The 23,355-nt window shown below is 37.2% G+C and overlaps 1 protein-coding gene across 4 annotated transcripts in view; it reads left to right on the top strand.

The window, feature by feature from the left end:
* Window positions 1–23,355, top strand: part of LOC131438847 (protein grainyhead) — a 454,054-nt gene that overhangs the window by 77,744 nt on the left and 352,955 nt on the right. For all 4 annotated transcript variants that reach the window (XM_058609180.1, XM_058609182.1, XM_058609183.1 and 1 more), the window contains exons 2-3: window positions 13,958–14,856; window positions 20,701–22,257. In XM_058609180.1, the coding sequence (XP_058465163.1) occupies window positions 20,924–22,257 (1,334 nt within the window). In that variant the 5' untranslated portion in view covers window positions 13,958–14,856; window positions 20,701–20,923. The remainder of the gene's footprint in view (window positions 1–13,957; window positions 14,857–20,700; window positions 22,258–23,355) is intronic.

The raw sequence follows: 23,355 nt of genomic DNA, 5'->3' as shown, positions 1-23,355 counted from the left end.
CACTGCATCTCCGCGAGCATCACGGAATAGGAGATTTGTTAGTAGGGAGGGAAAGAGATCCGGATATGTTTTGGTAAACAATATGATCTCAACAAAACCTGATTTTTGATACTCAGGAGAAATATAATAAGTAAGGAAAATATAAAATATCTCCAAGGAACGGTCTCACCAGTTTCCCTTTTCTCCTGATCGCTCTGCTGTCAGTAACGCGAGATGAAACACGACCACTGAAAGAATAAAAAAAAAAACATTCGCGAATGGGTCCGCTGCAGACAAACCCTCTGAATGACACGATCGACTTGTAAACTTTCACATATTCCATAGAAATCCAACAACACCGACAATGACGTGCAGACGGCGTTTTGATCGGTTAACAGATTAACATCGTTGAATTTTGGGGCGACAAATTCACAGTTTCCGCTGCTTGAGCATTTTGTGTTTCGCGGATCAATATTATTCAATAAATAGCACTCTCACTACTAAATAACTTTTTTTTCGATTATAGAGGTTTTAATTTTAAGGTCATTCACCTCTTCGGGCCAGAAAAGTTTTCTGACCCTATGTGCGGGGTTGGGGATCGAACCCAGGTGGGCTGCGTGAAAGGCATCGACTAACCCATCACGCTATACCCGTCCCCCTACTAAATAACTATTTCAACCAAATTTTTAACTATAGGTATCAAACAACACATTGAAATTATACTTTTTTGAAAGCAGTACCAGGACACCACATCGCACTTCCAGTGATGCCAACTCTCCCATTTGTCTCAATCAAAAGATCAAAAGATCAAAAGATCAAAAGATCAAAAGATCAAAAGATCAAAAGATCAAAAGATCAAAAGATCAAAAGATCAAAAGATCAAAAGATCAAAAGATCAAAAGATCAAAAGATCAAAGGATCAAAAGATCAAAAGATCAAAAGATCAAAAGATCAAAAGATCAAAAGATCAAAAGATCAAAAGATCAAAAGATCAAAAGATCAAAAGATCAAAAGATCAAAAGATCAAAAGATCAAAAGATCAAAAGATCAAAAGATCAAAAGATCAAAAGATCAAAATATCAAAAGATCAAAAGATCAAAAGATCAAAAGATCAAAAGATCAAAAGATCAAAAGATCAAAAGATCAAAAGATCAAAAGATCAAAAGATCAAAAGATCAAAAGATCAAAAGATCAAAAGATCAAAAGATCAAAAGATCAAAAGATCAAAAGATCAAAAGATCAAAAGATCAAAAGATCAAAAGATCAAAAGATCAAAAGATCAAAAGATCAAAAGATCAAAAGATCAAAAGATCAAAAGATCAAAAGATCAAAAGATCAAAAGATCAAAAGATCAAAAGATCAAAAGATCAAAAGATCAAAAGATCAAAAGATCAAAAGATCAAAAGATCAAAAGATCAAAAGATCAAAAGATCAAAAGATCAAAAGATCAAAAGATCAAAAGATCAAAAGATCAAAAGATCAAAAGATCAAAAGATCAAAAGATCAAAAGATCAAAAGATCAAAAGATCAAAAGATCAAAAGATCAAAAGATCAAAAGATCAAAAGATCAAAAGATCAAAAGATCAAAAGATCAAAAGACCAAAAGATCAAAAGATCAAAAGATCAAAAGATCAAAAGATCAAAAGATCAAAAGATCAAAAGATCAAAAGATCAAAAGATCAAAAGATCAAAAGATCAAAAGATCAAAAGATCAAAAGATCAAAAGATCAAAAGATCAAAAGATCAAAAGATCAAAAGATCAAAAGATCAAAAGATCAAAAGATCAAAAGATCAAAAGATCAAAAGATCAAAAGATCAAAAGATCAAAAGATCAAAAGATCAAAAGATCAAAAGATCAAAAGATCAAAAGATCAAAAGATCAAAAGATCAAAAGATCACAAGATCACAAGATCACAAGATCACAAGATCACAAGATCACAAGATCACAAGATCACAAGATCACAAGATCACAAGATCACAAGATCACAAGATCACAAGATCACAAGATCACAAGATCACAAGATCACAAGATCACAAGATCACAAGATCACAAGATCACAAGATCACAAGATCACAAGATCACAAGATCACAAGATCACAAGATCACAAGATCACAAGATCACAAGATCATAAGATCACAAGATCACAAGATCACAAGATCACAAGATCACAAGATCACAAGATCACAAGATCACAAGATCACAAGATCACAAGATCACAAGATCACAAGATCACAAGATCACAAGATCACAAGATCACAAGATCACAAGATCACAAGATCACAAGATCACAAGATCACAAGATCACAAGATCACAAGATCACAAGATCACAAGATCACAAGATCACAAGATCACAAGATCACAAGATCACAAGATCACAAGATCACAAGATCACAAGATCACAAGATCACAAGATCACAAGATCACAAGATCACAAGATCGCAAAATATAAAATCACAAAAATCACAATCTCATGTGATTTTCGTTTGATGCCAAACCTTACCCAGTTTCCGTCCTAACTGCTGTCAAACCGTTTGTTTGAAGCTAATTTTGAACCTAGTTTTAACGTTGTTGAACTGAAAATCGAGTCGGTTTCGATTTCTCGAGCGAAAACGACATCAGTATGTTAGAAGTTAAGTAATTTTAGAAATTCAAAAATATTAGATAATGTATATTTCAGAACAAAATTCGATACTGATATCTCAAGTAAATAAGAAACCACGATTCTTCGAGTTTTGTTTCTAGTTTACATATCATTTGCGGGTTGCTATTTGTTTTCAGATAGTTGTTTACTTTGTTTTCGAGATCTTCCATCTAACAGTGCTTGTGTTCAGAACTGCCACATCCCCTAGGAAAATATTCGCTTCGTAACTAATCGGTGCCTCGTCGTGTCATCAAAAGCTCTCGTTCAATGTCTAATGATGTTTTTTTGTTTCCGAAGCTCTTTTGCTAGCTGCCACTAATTCGGGACGGATGAAAAGGGTGAGACACTAAACACTAAAAATTATAGACACCTGCAACAGAAATCATCGATCAAAATCGTAATTAATTTCTCGAAAACATAATCAATTCAGCGAAGCGAAAGGTAAAATGAAAAAAAAGGGCTGAGAGACACGATGGCCAAGCTTGAAGTGGGGTGGTCTCGAGTGTATGCTCGTACTCATTCACAAGCTTTGTTGAAGTACGCCTCCTCATTTTCTGAAAAAGGGGCACCGCAATGGTTCGTCGAGAGATCGTGAGTATCTCTTGATTTGTTTCATTTTAAAGCCCGCTTCTCGAGCCCCGCGATTCGATGCGCAGATGAAGAAACGTGATAGATGTGCGTTTCGCGCTCTGCCTCACTTGGCTCCCGAAGACCCAAAGCCGGTCGGTTGTTGGTTGTAAAATTGAAAATCAAAGTGGAAAAGGTGAGGGCGATTAGAAGTAGCTGCAAAATGATTACAATCACGTTTCAGTTGTGTGAAGTTGTACATTGATTGCTATAATTTGTGCTACAAACTGTGAGCAAAGGCAGACGAACCTCGACGATGCTGCTGCCATCGAGGAGGTCGTTAAGTTGCCTCTACTCGGGAGCAGCCTCACTCGGGAGAAAGGATTCTGAGTGATTGTAATATGCTTCCCGTTCAGTATTAAAACCATTTCATTAACTGGCTGGACACGACCTTCGCTGTGTGTAATAAATGCAAAGTTTCACTTAATTTCCTTTCGAACAAACTTTCAGGCAAAATAAAAGAACATTAACTTCAGCGCCATGCTCCGAAATGTTTCGGTACGCCAAGAAAAATCTCCCGTTGCGTTAAAATTGATGTCACTCATTAGTCGCGAAAATAAGACGCTCGGAGTTTGCTGAAACCTTTCATTCAGCTCATTTTTTACTCCCAAATGAACTGGTAGTCATTCAACATGAGCGCTGTAAGGCATATGACAAACATTTGGAAATTGCTGAAGTCACTTTCGAAAACGTATTTTCAAAATATGCCTGCGCGCCGGATATGTAAATTAAAACTATTTTGGACTGATTAGGTACGCATGTTTAAATTAAAAATCTCTTTTTTTTTGGGAAATCAAACGGAAAACCACTTCGTTGCTAACAGCGACGAACCCCACTTGCTAGCCTAAAACAGTCAAAAATCAACTCAGGGTCCATTCACAACACGAACGTTTTTTTTTCGCCATAACTGACGACTATGTCAGTGTTCGTTTATCCTTACACCATGGTCACATATTGAAGTAGCACATTCGAAGTAACAACATTTGGGCACCGAATATGTTTACATAATGTCGGTCGGGTACACACACAAAGGCTATGGAACAACGCGAAAAAAAAAACGTTGCCGAAACTGATTGGCACCTGACAGCTCGATCGATACTGTGGTGTGTGCGTTCGAATTCATTTTTTTTTTTGCACAAGGGTCACCGGGATTATCGTTTTTTTGTGGTTATCGATTATAACTCATTGTTACGAGACACCGAACCAATTCATGTGTCAATTCGGCTTGATTACGACTTTGTTCGGCTTGTAATCTTATACATAACTAAGGTATTATTTTTCATTGCGCGGCACATTTGCTTCACATAAATTCGAATCGGCTCGCTTTCGAGGGTTTTTTTTTCACTGACTGTTGCCTGCGACGCATGTCACTCAACAGCAGCAATATATTATCCTAACTATGATAATCGGTAACAATTAAAAAATAACAAAACATGAACTGCAACGTTTCTGGGTGTTTTTTTTTAAATTACATGACAATCTAAAACCCTGACAAAATATTGATGCCGATGTTTTTGGGTGAAGCAGTGTGAAAGTCGTGTTACAGACGGTATGGTAGCGTTTTAAAACCCGCAAATGAATACTAAATCAGTGTATTATCAATGTTTGATACATAGCTACTTTTTCTACTTGGTGCTTTGAGATCTATTGGAATAACAGTTCTATTAATTTGAATCATTTAAAAAGAAATGCAATTTAATTAGCTTTTCAAATAATGAACTTCTATAACATTACCTGCCATATACATTTTTATGTTGTACAAGCTACCCATTTGGCATAAGGTCGTTTGGCATAATACCGGTTGGAATAACGCCGTTTAGCATAAAGCCATTTGGCGTGATGGTTATTTGATATAAAATTTACAAATCTTTGGTACTGCGATGGTGCTGCCGCCCGTTCGGGGAGAAACAGAAAACAGAATATGTTGCTAGCACTGAATGATTTGCTTAGATAAAATGATAGTGTGCTTATTTCTATAGAATTTCAAAAAATAATGCGATTTCTCATAATGTCATCGAATATAAAATTCTAAAAAAAAGGCTTGGTATTACATTCTTGTAGTGGAATTTGACTTTCTGTTTCAACAGACTTCGCCGCCGATTCAGAGTATACAGAACCATTACATCGCTGGTGCGACGATCCTATTGACACTACGAATCCTTCCAGGTCGGGACACAAACATACGACAACTGGTTTGTAAGACCAGTACCCTATGCATTGAACCGCCAACCCGGGACTCGATCGAAACTCAAACTAAATTGCACATTGCATCACAATACACCCAAACCTCCGTTTACGAACACTTTTTATACGTAACCTCTTTTTACGTACCTCTTTTTACGAACCAAATCCCAAATAACGTAAACTTTTTTTACGAACCTACTTCGTAAAAAGAGGTTTTGTCATTCATCGAAAGTGATTTCCGACTCCATGGAAACTACTACAATATTGGTATTTTTGGAATGGGTTTAAAGAGTAGATTCCGGAAAATGATGTTTGAGGTATTTTGGAAATCCAAGATGGCGACTTCCGGTTGATTGATATTCCTTGAAAACCCATACAATATGGGTATTTTCGGAACGGAATTGATGAGTAGATGTCAGAAAACGATGTTTGAGGTAGTTTTGAAATTCAAGATGGCGACTTCCGGTTTGTTGATATTCCTCGAAAACCCTTACGATATGGGTATTTTCGGAACGGGGTTAATGAGTAGATGTCCGAAAATGATGTTTGAGGTGGTTCTGAAATCCAATATGGCGACTTCCGGTTTGTTGATATTCCTTGAATCTTGGATTCAAGAACCACCTCAAACATTGTTTTCTGACATCTACTCATCAATCCCGTTCCGAAAATATCCATATTGTAAGGGTTTTCAAGGAATATCAACAAACCGGAAGTAGCCATCTTGGATTTCAGAACCACTTCAAACATCATTTTCCGACATCTACTCATTAACCCCGTTTAAAAAATACCCATATTGTAAGGGTTTTCAAGGAATATCAACAAACCGGAAGTAGCCATCTTGTATTTCAAAACTACTTCAAACATCGTTTTCTGACATCTACTCATCAATTCCGTTCCGAAAATACCCATAATGCAAGGGTTTTCAAGGAATATCAACAAACCGTCGCCATCTTGAATTTCAAAACTACCTCAAAAATCGTTTTCTGATACCTACTCATTAACCCCGTTCCGAAAATACCCATATTGCAAGGGTTTTCAAGGAATATCAACAAACCGGAAGTCGCCATCTTGAATTTCAAAACCACCTCAAACAACGTTTTCTGACATCTACTCATCAATTCCGTTCCGAAAATACCCATATTGCAAGGGTTTTCAAGAAATATCAACAAACCGGAAGTCGCCATCTTGAATTTCAAAACCACCTCAAACATCGTTTTCTGACATCTACTCACCAATTCCGTTCCGAAAATATCCATATTGTAAGGGTTTTCAAGGAATATCAAGAAACCGGAAGTCGCCATCTTGGATTTCAGAACCACTTCAAACATCGTTTTCCGACATCTACTCATCAATTCCGTTCCGAAGATACCCATATTGTTAGGGGTTTTAGGCAATCTCAATAAACCGGAAGCCGCCATCTTGGATTTTGAAACGAACCCAAACATCATTTTCTTGCACTTACTCTTCACATCCGTTCCGAAAAAAAAACATATGATGCGCGGTTTCCACAATAATCACACAAAACTTTTTTTACGAACCAAATCCCAAATAACGTAAACTTTTTTTACGAACCAAATCCCAAATAACGTAAACTTTTTTTACGAACTACCTCTTTTTACGAACCCCCGTTTAGTTCGTAAATGGAGGTTTCGGTGTATTGCGATAATGCCATAATACTGATATGTCATAAAACCGTTTTGCATAACGCCGTTTGGCATAAAGTCATTTGGCGTAATAGTCATTTGGTATAATGGTCGCCAAATACTTAAGGCTAGGATAATTTCTTGAATTATAACGTTGTTCTATTTCGTTCACATTGTCGTATGTTGATGACTGCAAATCTGGGAGATACATTCTACAGTATGTGGTCGCAATGGTAGGTGAGTTGGATCTCACTCGGGGATTGTCCAGTGGGTCCGAGAATTGTTTTTGTGGGTCCGAGGGATACACTCCAGCTTCACAGTGGTTCAAAAGCGCAATTTCACGCTCTTAATTGATAACTGATAAGAACGTGGTTTTTGAGGTACAGTATCTTCAGCAAAAATACTCAGAATGATAGACTCAATTTTTTGGCAAATTTTATTTTATGTGATTAATCCCCCTAAAAGTGAGATACAAATATTATTTTAGTTCATAGCCAACATAGGGGCTAAGTTACTTCGACAAAGTTGTTCAGAAAGTTATTTCAAACAAATTTGTATAATGTATTTTCTGAAAAGGGTGTCAAAAAAACAGTTTTTTGTAAAAAACCACATATATTTTCAATTTATATGAGTCTTTCATTTTATACAAGGTTTTTCATCATTAAAAACTACATAATTTTCTCAAACATACTATGCTACTATCATTTCAGTTTAATGAAATAGAGTCATTTTTCATGTTTTTTATAACCAAATTTCAACTTGTGTATCACCAAAAGGCGCAGAAAGGTGCAGATGAGACTACTTACATATTAAACTACTTCAAAAGAGCTTTCATGGTTGAGTGACTCGTCTGCGATCGTCTGCAGGTGAGATATGTTCTTTTCAAATATCCTTGTCCTTGACATTTGCAATGATAAGGTTCACTTAATGTCAGATCAGATTTCAGTATATATTCATTATTATGGTACTTGCCACAAAATATAATTTTTTTGCACAGTCTATAAATTGAATAGTTTAGTAACTGTTTTGTCACGACTTTAAAAAAGCAATCATCAAATCGAAATAAGTTATGTCATCTGAATGATGAAAAACTTTGTATAACATTAAAAACTCATATAAATTGAAAATATATGTGATTTATTACAAAAACTGGTTTTTTGACATCCTTTTCAGAAAATACATCGTCGAGGAATAGGAGCAAATTTTTGCGCGTGATATAACAGATTACACTTGTATATTAATGTGTTTAAGGTACTGGTATATGAGGAGCATGTATGAACAATCCCGACTCGCCAACACATCCCGAACCAGAACCTGCTCGACGTCCTGATAACTCTCGACCACCTCCACCTACCTTCATCGTCCATTTACCTATCCATTTTTCTCTTCTCTCTCCGCCAGTTTAAGCAAGAACACTATTGCTGCCCTGTAGTGCTTGGTGTCATCAATTAGATATAGGGTTATAGGTTTAGTTTTAATTATTAGTTTTTATTGTTAGTGTTAAGCCTTATTGTATCTGTTGGATCATTGTAATCTGTTGATATGAAAGATGAGGAGGTTTTATGCCTGCTGGAGAGATAGATTGCCAAATTTCATCTCCATCGAGCTTTTCCCTGCTCCCAAAAAATAAACAAAAAATAGACACAGGTGCAGAGCCCGATATGCCGAAGATGTGCGTTCGAAGTGATTTGACATGAGCCGAGACATAACACGAATGAAATCGCGACTCACGTTCCTTACTCTGAACCAAGCTTTCGTCAATACTTTAGGGATAATGGAGTCTAGCCAACGTCCCAGTTCATCATTGCTCCATGAAGTTTGCCAACTTTCAAGAGTTTTCTCTCGAGAGATGCTCTATTAAACTTAGAGAGCCTCTATTAAACTTACACTGTCCGTGACAATGAAGTAATGGTCTTTGGGCGAGGTTTCAATGATCTCAAGAGTGTAGTGAGTAGCTGCATTGGAATTCATTTCGTTTCATAAAAAATATAAGACAATTATTTGTTTTATAATATATGTTCTAATGTACTAATCGTATCTAAACTTAATTATCCAGACTTCGTTACGGTATATTCATTATATAAACCTTAAACGTCGAGATATTCGATAAAAAGGTAGGGGTTTGCTATTCCAAGCATTGCAGTTTTCAGAAGTTCTCTGATTCGAAATGAAAACAACACGAGCGGTAAACTCAAGAATCATTCTGAAAATTTCACAAATTATTCTCAACTAACTTTCAAAAATGTATTTTTCAATATTCATCACCGTTTCAAAGAAACTAGAAGAGGGAATGTAAACCAAAACGTACGTCTTAAACGTACTGTCCTCAGCCCTCAAGCAAACCTTCAAGCTCTCGTATCGAAGATCGAATTTCGTACTGCCTGAAGCCAACAATAATTGTATCGCTTCGTAGCTTCGGAGGCGGTAGCTTTTGTTCGTTTGGTTCACTCATTTCGAAATCGTTATGTTGTTCACTAAACAATAATGTACTTGATTCTGCCGTCCCGAACGTAAGAGGTTTCAGTTTTATCGTCTGAGTTGGATGAAATGCGAAAGCAATCTAATGAGTACTACTTCCCTGCGTGTTCACATTCTTTTGGAACTCAATCACTTTTATTTCTTTTGAAAATATCGGAGAACTATCTTTCTTCAACAAAGAACTTTTATTCACTCATTCTTCCAGATAAACTAGTTCTTTTGAACCGATCGCGAACGGATTGCCCATCACCAGGGGAACCATTCCAACAAACAAAGTTCGTAAAAACATTCAAAATCTGACAGCCAGGAGCGTTAGAGTAAAATAGTTTCCAGGTATTGAAAGATTCAAGCTTTAGTATGTTGTTGAGGATCGTTCCGGAAAGCCTAAAATATGCGAAGACAAGATATTGAAAGTTCTGCACTGGGAGTAACACAAAAAGCTAATTCACTGCGTTCGTTCTCGTTCTCGATAAATCACGGTTTGTTTTCGATCTAGCCATCAGAAAGGATATAGCATCTCGGTGCAATATCCAAAAAGTCGTTACATAAATAGTGTAAACTTTGCGTCTGCTTAGCGGTTCAAATTGAACTGTTAGGCGGAGATGGCAGTTCAATTTGACTTGATTTTAAAAAAACACAAAAAAATTAAGAAAATCGATTAATTCTTTATTGGAATCGATAGAACGTCATCATTGTTTCGCTTGCCGTGTTGGATGTGGCACCGTCTTGTTGAAACCACACAATTCTTCCATTTGGAGTAAAAAAATCGTCAATCATCACACGGTAGCGCTCGCCATTCACAGTAACGTCCCGCTTATCGTCGCCTTTGAAGAAGTACGGCTCGATGATGCCACCGGCCAATTACCCACACTAAACAGGGACTATTTTGGGATGCATTGGTAGCTCTTGCAATGCTTCTGGCTGGTCTTGTTTTTGTTTTTCCAATCCAGATGCGGCAATTTTGCTTTTTGACGTATCAATTCAATCAGGAATAAGCTTCGTCACTGAACCCAATTTTTCGATAAAAAGCGGATCTTCCTCCAACTTTGCCAGAGCTCATTCACCAAATGTTAGATGTTGGAGGTCGATTCATGATTGAATTATAGACCAAACTGAACAAGTTTAGCAATGACACTACACACGATTCACGCGTGATCTGTCAGAAACAGTGTTTCCAGGCAGATACAATAAAAAATATTACTTTTTTTTAAATAATGATTATTTTACTTCACCATTACTACAAAACGAAATTTTGAAAATGGATAAAACTGGATTCTTGAAACTGCGACTGTTAAGTGATCATCTTTTAGAACCCAATTACGCCAAGCAGGCAAACATCACAGATCGGCTGAAAAGTTCGTATCGTTTCTATGAGAGGGCGCCACTAGAATAAAATCCATACCATTTTCAGTTAGTACCAACCTTCAAAAGATACGTGTATAAATTTGACAGCTGTCTGATTATTAGTTTGTGAGATATTGCATTTTGAGTGAAGCTACTTTTGTTATTGTGAAAAAATGGAAAAAAGGAATTTCGTGTGTTGATGAAACACTACTTTTTGATGAAAAAAAGTGCCGCCGATACCAAAAAATGGCTTGATGAGTGTTATCCAGACTCTGCACCGGGCGAAGCAACAATTCGTAAGTGGTTTGCAAAATTTCGTACTGGTCATATGAGCACCGAAGACGATGAACGCAGTGGACGTCCAAAAGAGGCTGTTACCGATGAAAACGTGAAAAAAATCCACAAAATGATTTTCAATGACCGTAAAGTGAAGTTGATCGAGATAGCTGACACCCTAAAGATATCAAAGGAACGTGTTTGATATATTATTCACGAATATTTGGATATGAGAAAGCTTTGTGCAAAATGGGTGCCGCGTGAGCTCACAATCGATCAAAAACAACAACGAATTAATGATTCTGAGCAGTGCTTGGAGCTGTTATATCGAAATAAAACCGATTTGTTTCGTCGATATATAACAATGGACGAAACATGGCTCCATCACTTCACTCCGGAGTCCAATCGACAGTCAGCTGAGTGGACTGCACGCGATGAACCGAACCCAAAGCGTGGAAAGACTCAACAATCGGCCGGTAAGGTTATGGCGTCTGTATTTTGGGATTCGCATGGTATAATTTTCATCGACTACCTTGAAAAGGGAAAAACCATCAACAGTGACTATTATATAGCGTTATTAGAGCGTTTGAAGGACGAAATTTCTAAAAACAGCCTTATTTGAAGAAGAAAAAAGTTTTGTTTCATCAAGACAATGCACCGTGTCACAAGTCGATGAAAACCATGCTGAAATTGAACGAATTGGGCTTCGAATTGCTCCCTCATCCACCGTATTCTCCAGATTTGGCCCCCAGTGACTTTTTCCTGTTCTCAGACCTCAAGAGAATGCTCACTGGTAAAAAATTTAGAAGCAATGAAGATGTAATCGCTGAAACTGAGGCCTATTTTGAGGCAAAGGACAAATCGTACTACAAAAATGGTATCGAAAAGTTGGAAGATCGCTATAATCGTTGTATCGCCTCTGATGGCAATTATGTTGAACAATAAAAACGAATTTTGGCAAAAATAATGTGTGTTTCTATTAAACGATACGAACTTTTCAGCCGAACTGTTATGTTCTATTCGCTTCAGGTGCGTACCCAAAAAAAATTTCGGGGGGAGGGGGTTTCATAATATAGCAGTAACCGGAATTAAATTCGACTCTTTTTAGAAATCGATGAAAACATCCACTACTGCGTTTTTACCCAAGTCATCTCTACCTCGTCATCTTTAAGCGCGTTTACAAAGTCAATCCATGAATCGAAATAATTGCAGGTTTATTTGAGCAGATATGTGAGCTGTCCAATTTAACCCCGAGATAGCATCTATCTCTTCTAATAATTTCATGAGTTTCGGGGGGTGTTGTGAACCCCCAAAACCCCCCTGATTCCCCTTTATCACCTACTTTGTCACTCTTATCTTTCACCATCAAACACGATGGAATAGTGAGCCTTTCATTCCTTTTTGCTTTCTACTTGAATCTGTACTGATTATATATACATATAAGATATAGGACAGCCAGAATCGACCTCTTTATCGTTATTTGAAAATAAACCATCAAACAAATCACGTTTCTAAGGTTTATCGTACCAATTTATCTAACGAAATAAATCTAGACTTAACACCAGTTTACCGCTTAGTTAGATAATCGTTACTCCGAACAGCGACTTTTTCGTAAAAGTGCAATCAGTAACGTTTTCCTAGACTGATTTTCAAAAATGTGTAGAATATTAAGTCCAGCTGAGATACCATTGTCGGATATGAGGCGATCCCCGCTTTGATCCAGGCATGAAGGATCAATATTGTCGGTAAGAGAAAGTCCTATTCAGCTTTGGTGACTGTATGGAGAATGAGAAATGAACGTGAGGATTTACTGGGGACTACGGGACTCGATGCGACTTACTAGCAGAATTCCACACCCTTGGCGGAAGCTACAGAACTGTTTTGGTTTATGAGCTATCACAATTCTTCGATTGGGGTGTGGTAATGTACCCTACAAACGTATTAAGTGGAAACTGTTCACTGCATTTAAAAATATCGAGCAAAAATGCAGGAAATTGATTGTGTATTCTAAAAAAATTTAGTAACATATGGAGTTACTTATGAGGTATAGATTTTTCCGCATTTTACGGGTAGTTCAATGATAGAGCACTTCCACAGATTGAAGAACCCTTTGAAGTTCTGAAGGAAGCTGTCTCATAATGTTTATGTTGGCTTTTTTCGTCATCTATGTAATAAAAATTTTAGATTCTTGATTGGTGAGCGAAATGCAATCAATTACCTTAATTTGTTGTTTGATGCATTTTTACAATGGAATTATTCAAACATTATTTCAAAGTTTATTTGAATCTCCAAGGTTATTTAATCGTATTGAATGTCCAAGAAGAAAGGATCTTTATTGGGTATTCAAACGATTAATAACACTATTGCCACCATTATTTTTATTATTAACATTATTAAATTTTACAAATACTGAGAGTTTAGGATATTTTGGAACCTGTTAATGTGATTTCTTTGATTGTCAGTAAAAATCCTGAAAATTTGAAATATTCACAATCCATACGAAACTCGAACCTAGCACTGGCACTACTGTGTCATACCGTCCCAATCTAAGGTACCACCAGAAGCTCAACAATTAGCATAAGTAATTTATGCACAACACCAGACAGCCTATCGCGCACAGGCCAGGAATGTTCCGTAATAGCTTGTAAACTGTTTGCACGCGGACAGCGCTTTTCTCGCAACCAGTGCAAAACTGAAATATACCTATACCTAATTTAATATTCATTAACAATCTATCTAACCTGCCGGCATTTTTTTCTCTCTCTCTCTCCTCCTCCTCTAGGTTACCGCCCCACAATAGGCTAGTCAGCTTTGGCCTGACACTTGCAGGACACAAAGAGTTTAAGACCCACACGAAGGTTCGGCCGTCCTCATCGCGCACCGTCGTCGTCGTTGCTGTCGTTGGGTAGCAGGGAACAGTAATAATAACAATAATAAGCCAGCGCCAATCGAAGGCAGGCAAATTAACATGCAAGCACGGGAACTAATAGTGATCCCTTCGGCACCGAACAGCAGCTGGCGCAACTAGAAGCAATAGCTACGCAGATGATGAATGAATACTTACGAAAACAACAATAATTGCCAATGAGTGTGGCAACATCGCGACGCCGGGCGGTACTGAAACGGGGCGAAACTTCCTCCCCACAGACTACATGACCCGAAAGATATGTCCGGGCAGCCATCGACTACTGCAATGTAGGAACTGTGTTGTTAAAAAGTGATTGTGTATAGAGTTTTTTTTTTTCATAGAACAGCATATTTTTATTTGTTTTCTTGTAATCAGTGTGATAAAGTGTGAAATAATACTGAACATACATAATTGAGATTATTGTGATTTCCTTTTAAATTTCGGTGAGAAGTCCGCAAAAAAATCCATCCAGCTCAAGTGCCATAACAGAGTTAAGTGCATTCGCCATAGTAGTAGCATATGTTCAATGATTGAGTGTACGCGCAAGCAAAGTAACCCTCAAAGTGAAAGAGAAACGTAAAAGCCATCCTAAAGCTACTCGCTGAAGTATTTTTTTAATGTGTTGTGTTGAAGCAAGATGAAAACATTGATAACAATTTAGCAGGCGTGTGAAATGAATGTCCGCTCCGGCTGATGACAGTTTTATAAACACTTAAGTGAACAAGTATCTCGAAAGGCAACCCGGCGGCGGCAGTAGCAGAAGCAGTAAGAAGGTAAAAAGCAAGTTAAATAACTTTTGAAATTTTTTTTTTTGAATGCAAGATGAAAACCGTTAAGAGTGTGCAACTGTGACAGCGTTCATTAAGTGACTGCGCGAAAATAAAAAAGAACGATCGGTAATTGTTTAAAATGTGCAAAAATATTTGGAAATTGAGCAAGAGTTAAGTACAGTCTTCAAGGTATGTCAGCCTCTGCATATGGTTTACGATTACCGATTCGTTCATGCAGTCTTGGAAGATACTCGTGTAAATTAACTGAACTTGAAGGAAACAAAACTATGACAGGCAAGTTGTATTATCCGCACTTGAGAGAGATCGTGAGAATTTTGTTGAGTCTTCAAACGTTAGCACAATATGATCTTCGGCAAACTTGTAGTAGTTATTCATACCCACCATTTTGGTAGACAATTAGTTGAGAACTGCTCAATCAGGGGCGCTTTGAAAATAATTCATGAAAAGCATGAAATAATTCATATGTTTACAATAGAGAAACAACATTAAATATCGTGAACATTTTATCATCTGGAATCTTCAAACAAATTTTGGAGAGATTCAAAGTTTATTAACAAGCTAAAAGTATATTTCGGAATCACTCCACCAGATGGAGTTAGTGTGCTTGCTATGGTTAATATTTCAATATTAAAATTATGCTCTAGTTCGAAAACTAAAAGATTTAAAGCGAATTTGTCTTCTATAATGTTCGGAATGTAGCGGTTGTATTGAGAACTAGCGCATATGCTATGCGGAGAGGACAGATTTTATACTAAAACACCCTTCCTTAGAATCTTTTTCATGCTTTTCAATAGAATCGTTTTCATGCTTTTTTCAATGCGCTTCTAATGAGACGGTTCTTAACAAATTTTTATTCAAATAACACTTTTAGTCTTCAAAAACACAACAATACAGCTACCGATTGTTTAGCAGTCTTTCTGAGCCGATTTTATTTTTCTCTCATTTTTCTTTACGTTACCAGAAAACTGGAGCAGAAAAAATGACGCGTTCATAGAAATCGACTTACCTTCACAAAAAGAACATTCTCTTCATTTTTATCGCGACAACACCTATGTTTTTATGCACTAATCGCATCTAAATTAAATTATCTAGACATTGTCAGGATAGATTCTTGACGCATGCCTTTGAAGGCGAGATATTCAATGAACAAGTTGAAAGTTGCCGTTTTCAGCTATGCATTTTTTCCTTCAGAAAAAAAGACTTTCTCGACCGCTAAAGTCAATCATTCTCAAATTTTCACAAAATAATCTAAACTAATTTTCTAAGAGATTGTCAGTTGGGTTTTTTAATATTCGTCACCGTTTCTGAGAAGTCATATTTAAAGCGTTAAAATAGCCCTCTAACATACCCTAAAACACACTGACCTCAGACCTAATTGCATGTGGTATCACGAGTATGGGTCGAAGACAAAAAGTTCATTTAGGCAGTTCGTTGTGCTGGTAGATCAAAGCCTGAACTCCAGGAAGTTTTTGGGTGACCTAGAAAATCTACAATAAACCTCTGAATTGTAAGTAGAATCATGAGTATACACCGTGCAGAATAAATGCGTTATTGCAGTTTGTTGTGCTGACCTGAACTCCAGGTAGTTTTTGGATGACCTAGAATATTCCCAATAGACAGATTTTTCATATGGTATCACGAACATGAAAACATACAGCACTCAAAAGTTATTCAAAAGTCACCACACGGAACGACCGAAATTAGCTCTGTGCCTAATTCGTATTAATGTTTTTGAATTAGTTGATTTCAACAACAAAATTTCCAAAATAACTATGAAATTAGTTAAAATTGAGAATTTACTTTGCTGGAAAAAACTCTTACTTTTAGAGAATTTGTTTAGTTGGCGAATATCCTGGACAAAAACCAGCAATATTTCAATCCAACACGAAATTCTCATTGACAACTAATTTGTTATTAAAATCAGAAAATTCGTTTCTATTTATCTATCACCATCATTACTGAAGGACAGCACAAAAAACACAAAAATGAAATTGGTTTAATTGACAAGTTTATTAGCCAAAAACCCATGAGAAGTGTCAAAGCAAAACAATCCATTAGAAAGCTAAAAAGGACAGTCTTGTTAAAACTGCTTGCAAATTGTTTTGATGTTTTTCGCATGTGTTACATATATAAATTATCCATAACATATATAAATTTCTGATTCGATTTGAAAAAATGACGTAAACTCTTAGTGGAAAGTTTATTCAGAAATTGTGCGCATTTGAAGCGATTGTGCGAAATAATGTTTTTACGCGGAATAGTGAAGTGAGTTTCGAATGTTGCACACTAATTGTATATGTCAAATGATGTTTTTTGTATCTTCCAAAATTCCGGGCTACGCCGTCCGGTGTATTACTTGTGTTCGGTTTTTTTTTCGTTTCGATTATAGAGGTTTTTACCTTAAGGTCATTCGCCTCTTCGAGCCAGAAAAACTTTCTGACCCTATGTGCGGGGTTGGGAATCGAACGCAGGCGGGCTGCGTGAAAGGCATCGACTTACCCATCACACTATACCCGTCCCCTTGTTCGGTTTTTGTTTTCCGAGTGCTCAAAGTTTTCAGTGAGAGAGTCGATTTCGCGAAAAAGAATGAAGAAAGCAGCGATTTAGAAGAAAAAAATTTTAAAAACAAGTTTATGTTTCGCTTATGTCTTTTTCTCCAAAACAACATCGTATTTATACCTGCCAATATAGAAAAGACTACCGCGACTGAAATATTTTTCGGTAGTAGTGTGCCATCTAGTGGCTAGTAGTCATTACGGTGTTAACGTTTTTTTCGGTGACAGTGCGCCACATAGCTGGAAATTGCAGAAGCCAATTCAACCATTTATGTTGGTTGAAAACAACGTTTTAATTCTCTAATTCAACTAAAAAAATCGTTGAATGGAAATGAAGTTTGCCTTAGCTAAGAAATGACAGCACGTTTAATTGGTGAATTCAACTAAAAAAATAGCCATTTCAACAAATATTTTATTATTATTAAGGGAATCAGAAATAAAAAATCTAAATTAGCAAAAGTAAGATTTTATTAGCTGTCTCAAAAAATAACTAACTAAAATCAGAAAATCAACTAATTATTTCGCCAAAATGCTGATTTCGGTCTTTCCGTGCACGGAACAACCGAAATTAGCTCTGCGCCTAATTCGTATTACTGTTTTTTAATTAGTTGATTTTAACAACAAAATTTCCAAAATAACTATAAAATTAGTTAAAATTGGGAATTTACTTTACTGAAAAAAACTCTTATTTTTAGAGAATGAGTTTAGTTGGCGAAACCAGCAATATTTCAATCCAACACGAAATTTTCATTGACAACTAATTTTGTTATTAAAATCAAAAAGTTTGTTTCTATTTATCTATCACCATCATTGCTGCAGGACAGCACAAAGAAAACAAAAATGAAATTGATTTTATTAACAAGTTTATTAGCCAAAAACTCATGAGAAGTGTCAAAGCAAGACAATCCATTAAAAAGCTCTAAAGGACAGTCTTGTTGAAACTTCTTGTTAAGATGTTTTTCGCATGTGTTACGAAATATCCATATATAAATTTCTAAATCGATATGTAAAAATGACGTAAACTCTTAGTGGAAAGTGTGTTTATTCAGAATTTGTGCGCATTTGAGGCGATTGTGCGTAATAATGTTCTAAAGCGAAACAGAGAAGTGAGTTTCGAATGTTAGAGTGCAACATTGTATATGTCATATGATGTTTTTTGTATCTTTTAACCTTCCGGGCTACGCCGTCCGGTGTATTTCTTGTATTCGGTTTTTGTTTTCCGAGTGCTCAAAGTTTTCAGTGAGAGAGTCGATTTTGCGAAGTCGAATGAAGAAAACAGCGATTTAGAAAAAAAATTTTAAGAAGAAGTTTATTTTTCGCTTATGTCTTTTTCTCCAATACAACATCGTGTTTATACCTGCCAATATAGAAAAGATTACCGCGACTGAAATTTTTTTCGGTAGTAGTGTGCCATCTAGTGGTTAGTAGTCATTACGGTGTTAACGTTTTTTTCAACGACAGAGCACCATATAGCTGCAAATTGCAGAAACCAATTCAATCATTTATGTTGGTTGAAAACAACGTTTTATTTTTCTAATTCAACTATAAAATTAGTTTAATGGAAATAAATGTGCCTTAGCTAAGAAATGACAGCACGTTCGATTGGCGAATTCAACTAAAATAATTGCATTTCAACAAATATTTTATTATTATTATTACTAAGGGAATTAGAATCAAAAAATCTAAATTAGCAAAAGTAAGATTTTTTTAGTTGTCTCAACAAATAACTAACTAAAATCAGAACTAGCAACTAATTTTTTCGCCAAAATGCTGACTTCGATCTTTCCGTGCAATTTAGCGTTAATATGATACGAAGAAGTAGCAGAAGCGCAAGTTATCGCTACGCCAATTCAAACGCGTCATTCAAACTCTGTGCATGTTGTGCGTTCGGGACATGCAAAATTATGCATTCCTATTATTTCTATAAATCAAATTTGATCGAATTTGATTGGGTTTAATCTAAATAGTGCATGAGTGTAAATCAACCAGCTGGAAATGAAACAGTCTTTTTTCGCTGTGATCACTGTTTGGTGTGGAATATATTATTCACCAAGTTTACATTTGCTATTGCGTAGTGAAAACTGTAAAATTATCATTATCATTATAATTACGATCCAAACCGATTATTTTTATTAAAATTATTATCTAGCATTCATTTCCCTAGTATTCATTTTATTGTGAGTTACGAAATTGATCACGGGGAGCATCAAACGAAAATATGTGTTGAAACAACGTTAACCGTGCCGTGCCGGAACCGGTAGTTTTGCTTTAACTCTGGTGAAAAGAAGTATTAAAGGAGCATTGCTGAGCATTACGAATTGTAAATTTCCACCAATTTGAGCACCCTCAAGCACATGAATTGACCACTTAAACAGATTTACATACTCCTTTAACATTCCTTATTACTCATCATTAGAATCCCTGAAGATACAAAATACAGTTTTGTCACGCTCACCGAGAATGTCTAAAATTATCAAATTAAATCTGCTATTGATTCACTTATCAACAGATCAGCGATTCGAAAGCATGGAAATTCAACATCGGAATATCATCACCATATCTTCTCCCTTTTGATTATCTCTTCTAAAATGAAATTCGTTAAAATTCGTCATCGAGTTTCGCTGACACAAAAAATCACTTGTGAACTTTGAGGTTCAGAGTTTTGTGTATGCTTATTACATGAACGAAAATCTCGGATGTGATATTATCAGTTACTGAGTTGTTTTTAGAAAATCTCTTCAACTGAATTTTTCACGAGTGACAATGAAATAAATTTTTCATTAGTTTATATTAATATGGCTACAACATTTATACCCGGCTTTAACCAAGGTACGGTCTTTCACCGGTTTATGAAATAAACTTTTTTTGATCATGATTTCCGCAACACTGCACGGTTATTACCTATTCGAGAAGTTTGCAAGTAATCTCCAAGCTTACTGACGATGACAAAACTTTAACCTAAAATCGTACTCGGGTGTCCGTCATCATCGCAAAAGGCCAACAACCTATCTTGACACTCTCGTCTGTATTGCCCTGTCGATCGTTTCTATTTACTGTATAAATCATCACATAAGCACACTACCGCTGCTGTACGTTGGCTGCTAGTTTGCCAGACCATTAAACCAGGTGTGCAAGCTCAGTAAAACTGATTTCTTCTACAGATGTTTACGTTTGCAGTGCACACTCATTGAAAAATATCGACGATTAGCGGATATTTAGGTAATAACTCACGACCGTTTCTAATGCAGGCTTATTAATCTTTTCTTCGCAGATTGAACTATGTAAAACGGAGACGTGCAATCAATAGTCTTAGCAAAGGAATCCGTCCAGTAATCAGAGATTAAGAGAATAGAGAATGTGATATCAACCACCCTTCTATCGAAAATTTAAAAACATCAAATACTCACCAGCGCTTCCAGAGCACAGTATTAACACTAGTAGATATATAAGTGCAATTTCTCACAGAGACCAATAGGAGAAAGTCCGAGCAAAAAATGTCTTCCTCACCCGACATGCAGCACCAGCATGCGCAAAGCGAGATCAGATCGAATCCACCCACGCCCCCGCCGGAGCTGGCGACAATGACTAATGTTAGTGTACTAGATCTGCACAAAGACTACGCGGGGGATGTGGGTCAGACAAAGGTCTACGACAAGGAAACCAACACAGTATATTTGTACGCAAATCCGGGCCATAAGATCAACACTTCGGTGGCTCCGATTCAATCACCGCAACATCTGAGCACGATCGTACAGGCAGGACATCCGCATCAGTTGTCCTCGCCCGATCATAAAGTAGAGCAAAATTTGCTACATTCGAGATTAATCCAAGAACAGCAACATCAACAGCAACAGCAACATCATCATCACCATCATCACCATCAGCCTCACGAAGAGGATCAGCACGTACAGCGACTCTCGCCAGGGGATCAAGTAATTGACGGAAGATTAATACCGGCTGGTTTGAACGGAGATTTACAGCAACAACAACAACAACAACAACATCATCACCATCAACAGCAACAACAGCAGCAGCAACAGCAACAGCATCAGTCATTGGCCCGTCTCTCACCGGATGATCAATCAGTGCGTATGCTGGACAACGCACACATTCAACGTCTCCTGGGCAACCAGCAGATCATTAGTCGAGAGATCATCAACGGCGAACATCACATCATCACGCGCAATGAGAATGGTGAAACGATTCTGACCCGGATCGTGAATGCTCCGGCCACCACGGCAACCCCCGATCAATTAATCAACAAACTTTCAACCGACCCCAACGGCATCTACGGAGGACATCATCATGCCACAGCCGGAGGCTCTTCGACCCCATCTGCCGACCAGCTGCCAACAACTATCCTTCAGTACGAGAAAGAAACCGAGGACAAACAGCAACACCAACAGCAGCAGCAGCAAATCTATGCCAACCCAGCAAATGACTCCTCCCCGGATCAGGCAGTGGCCATCAATCAGCCCAAACAGATCGTCTACACGGTGGGCGGTGAACCTAAAAATGTCATCTACGGCGATCCGAAAGCCGCCATACCCCATTTCGAACCATTGAATCAGGATCCGACCGGGCAGCAGGATCCCAAGGCACAGATTGATTACGTGTACAATGATGGCAACAAAACGGTCATCTACACCGACCAAAAGGGCCTGGAGAGTTTGTATGCCAACAACGAGCTGGGCCTGATGGACGGAACGCAGATTGTGGTCCAAGGAAATCTTCAGTACACGCAACAGCAGGGACCGGACGGAACCACGGTGTACGTGGTCGCTTCCGATATGAACCCAGACGACATCAGTGCGCAGATTCAACAAAGGTGAGTGAGCTTTTAATTGTTTTTTTTTTTCTTTCCTTTCTGCGTATATTTTGTAATTTTTTTTGTTACTGCTGCCATTTACACTGAAATCAAACAATTCAAGGAAGGCAACCAAACACGACGATTGTCATTATCCCGTGTGTGCTTTTTCAACATCCTGGAAAAATTGTCCTCCGAGACGTGCAAAGAATTTCGCGAGCTTCGTTTCTGGAAATTAAAACTCATTTTATGCAATGAATAAATTTCTTGCGGTAGCGCAAAAAAAATCCTCAATGCCATCCTTTTGCCATGTTCACGAGGATCTTCCTGAACATCCATCTGCTACATGGTAGCAAACCCCCATCGGGCAATCTTTGAACTGAGAATCGAAAATGACGAAGACAACGCGCACATAAATTAAACCTCTCTCTCTCTTTCTTTTTCTCGCATGCGTGCGTGTGTCATTCTGTGCTGCGGCGACTGTGCTGGACCAAATGGGGAATCGAGAATCTTGCGTGTAATGGATTCGATCTTAGTCCTGGTCGTGTAACGTAAGATTGAATTTCTCCTTGACCGTCGTACCGTAGATCTGCGGTCAATTGGTTACTTACACTGTGCCGTGTGACTGTCTGAAATTAAATTACCATCGAATTAGTATGCGCAGGACAGTGGTTATTATGCGAACGTTAACGACGGAACAGCGCATGAATGTTTAATGACAGATGCGAAGCAGAGTAGTGGATGAATTGTTGACGAAATGTGAAAAAAAAATGGAAGCCCATTTTTGGAATCTCACCGTGTGGTGGATACACGATCTACACATGTCGACTAGATGTTCCGAAATGTTGCGACATTACTGAAACCATAGCCTATTCCTAATCCACCTAGTGGTGTGAAAATGAAAATGAAAATAATTATTATAATATTTATTGATTTTATATTATCATATAATTTCTGACAATAGTGTGGGCTTGATTTTGACACCAGTTTATTCAGATTGATTCGAGTAGTTCACACAAGTATGTTTCAGCGTTTATGTCACATATTTGGCAAACCATTTCAAACCATCCGTATCAGCAGTAATACATTTTAACGTGATCATACACACTAAAAAACTTC

The sequence above is a fragment of the Malaya genurostris genome, chromosome 3 (genome assembly GCF_030247185.1).
Source record: "Malaya genurostris strain Urasoe2022 chromosome 3, Malgen_1.1, whole genome shotgun sequence".
NCBI lineage: Eukaryota > Metazoa > Arthropoda > Insecta > Diptera > Culicidae > Malaya > Malaya genurostris.
The sequence above is the reverse complement of the archived record's forward strand: the minus strand, read 5'-3'. Positions and strand labels throughout refer to the sequence as shown.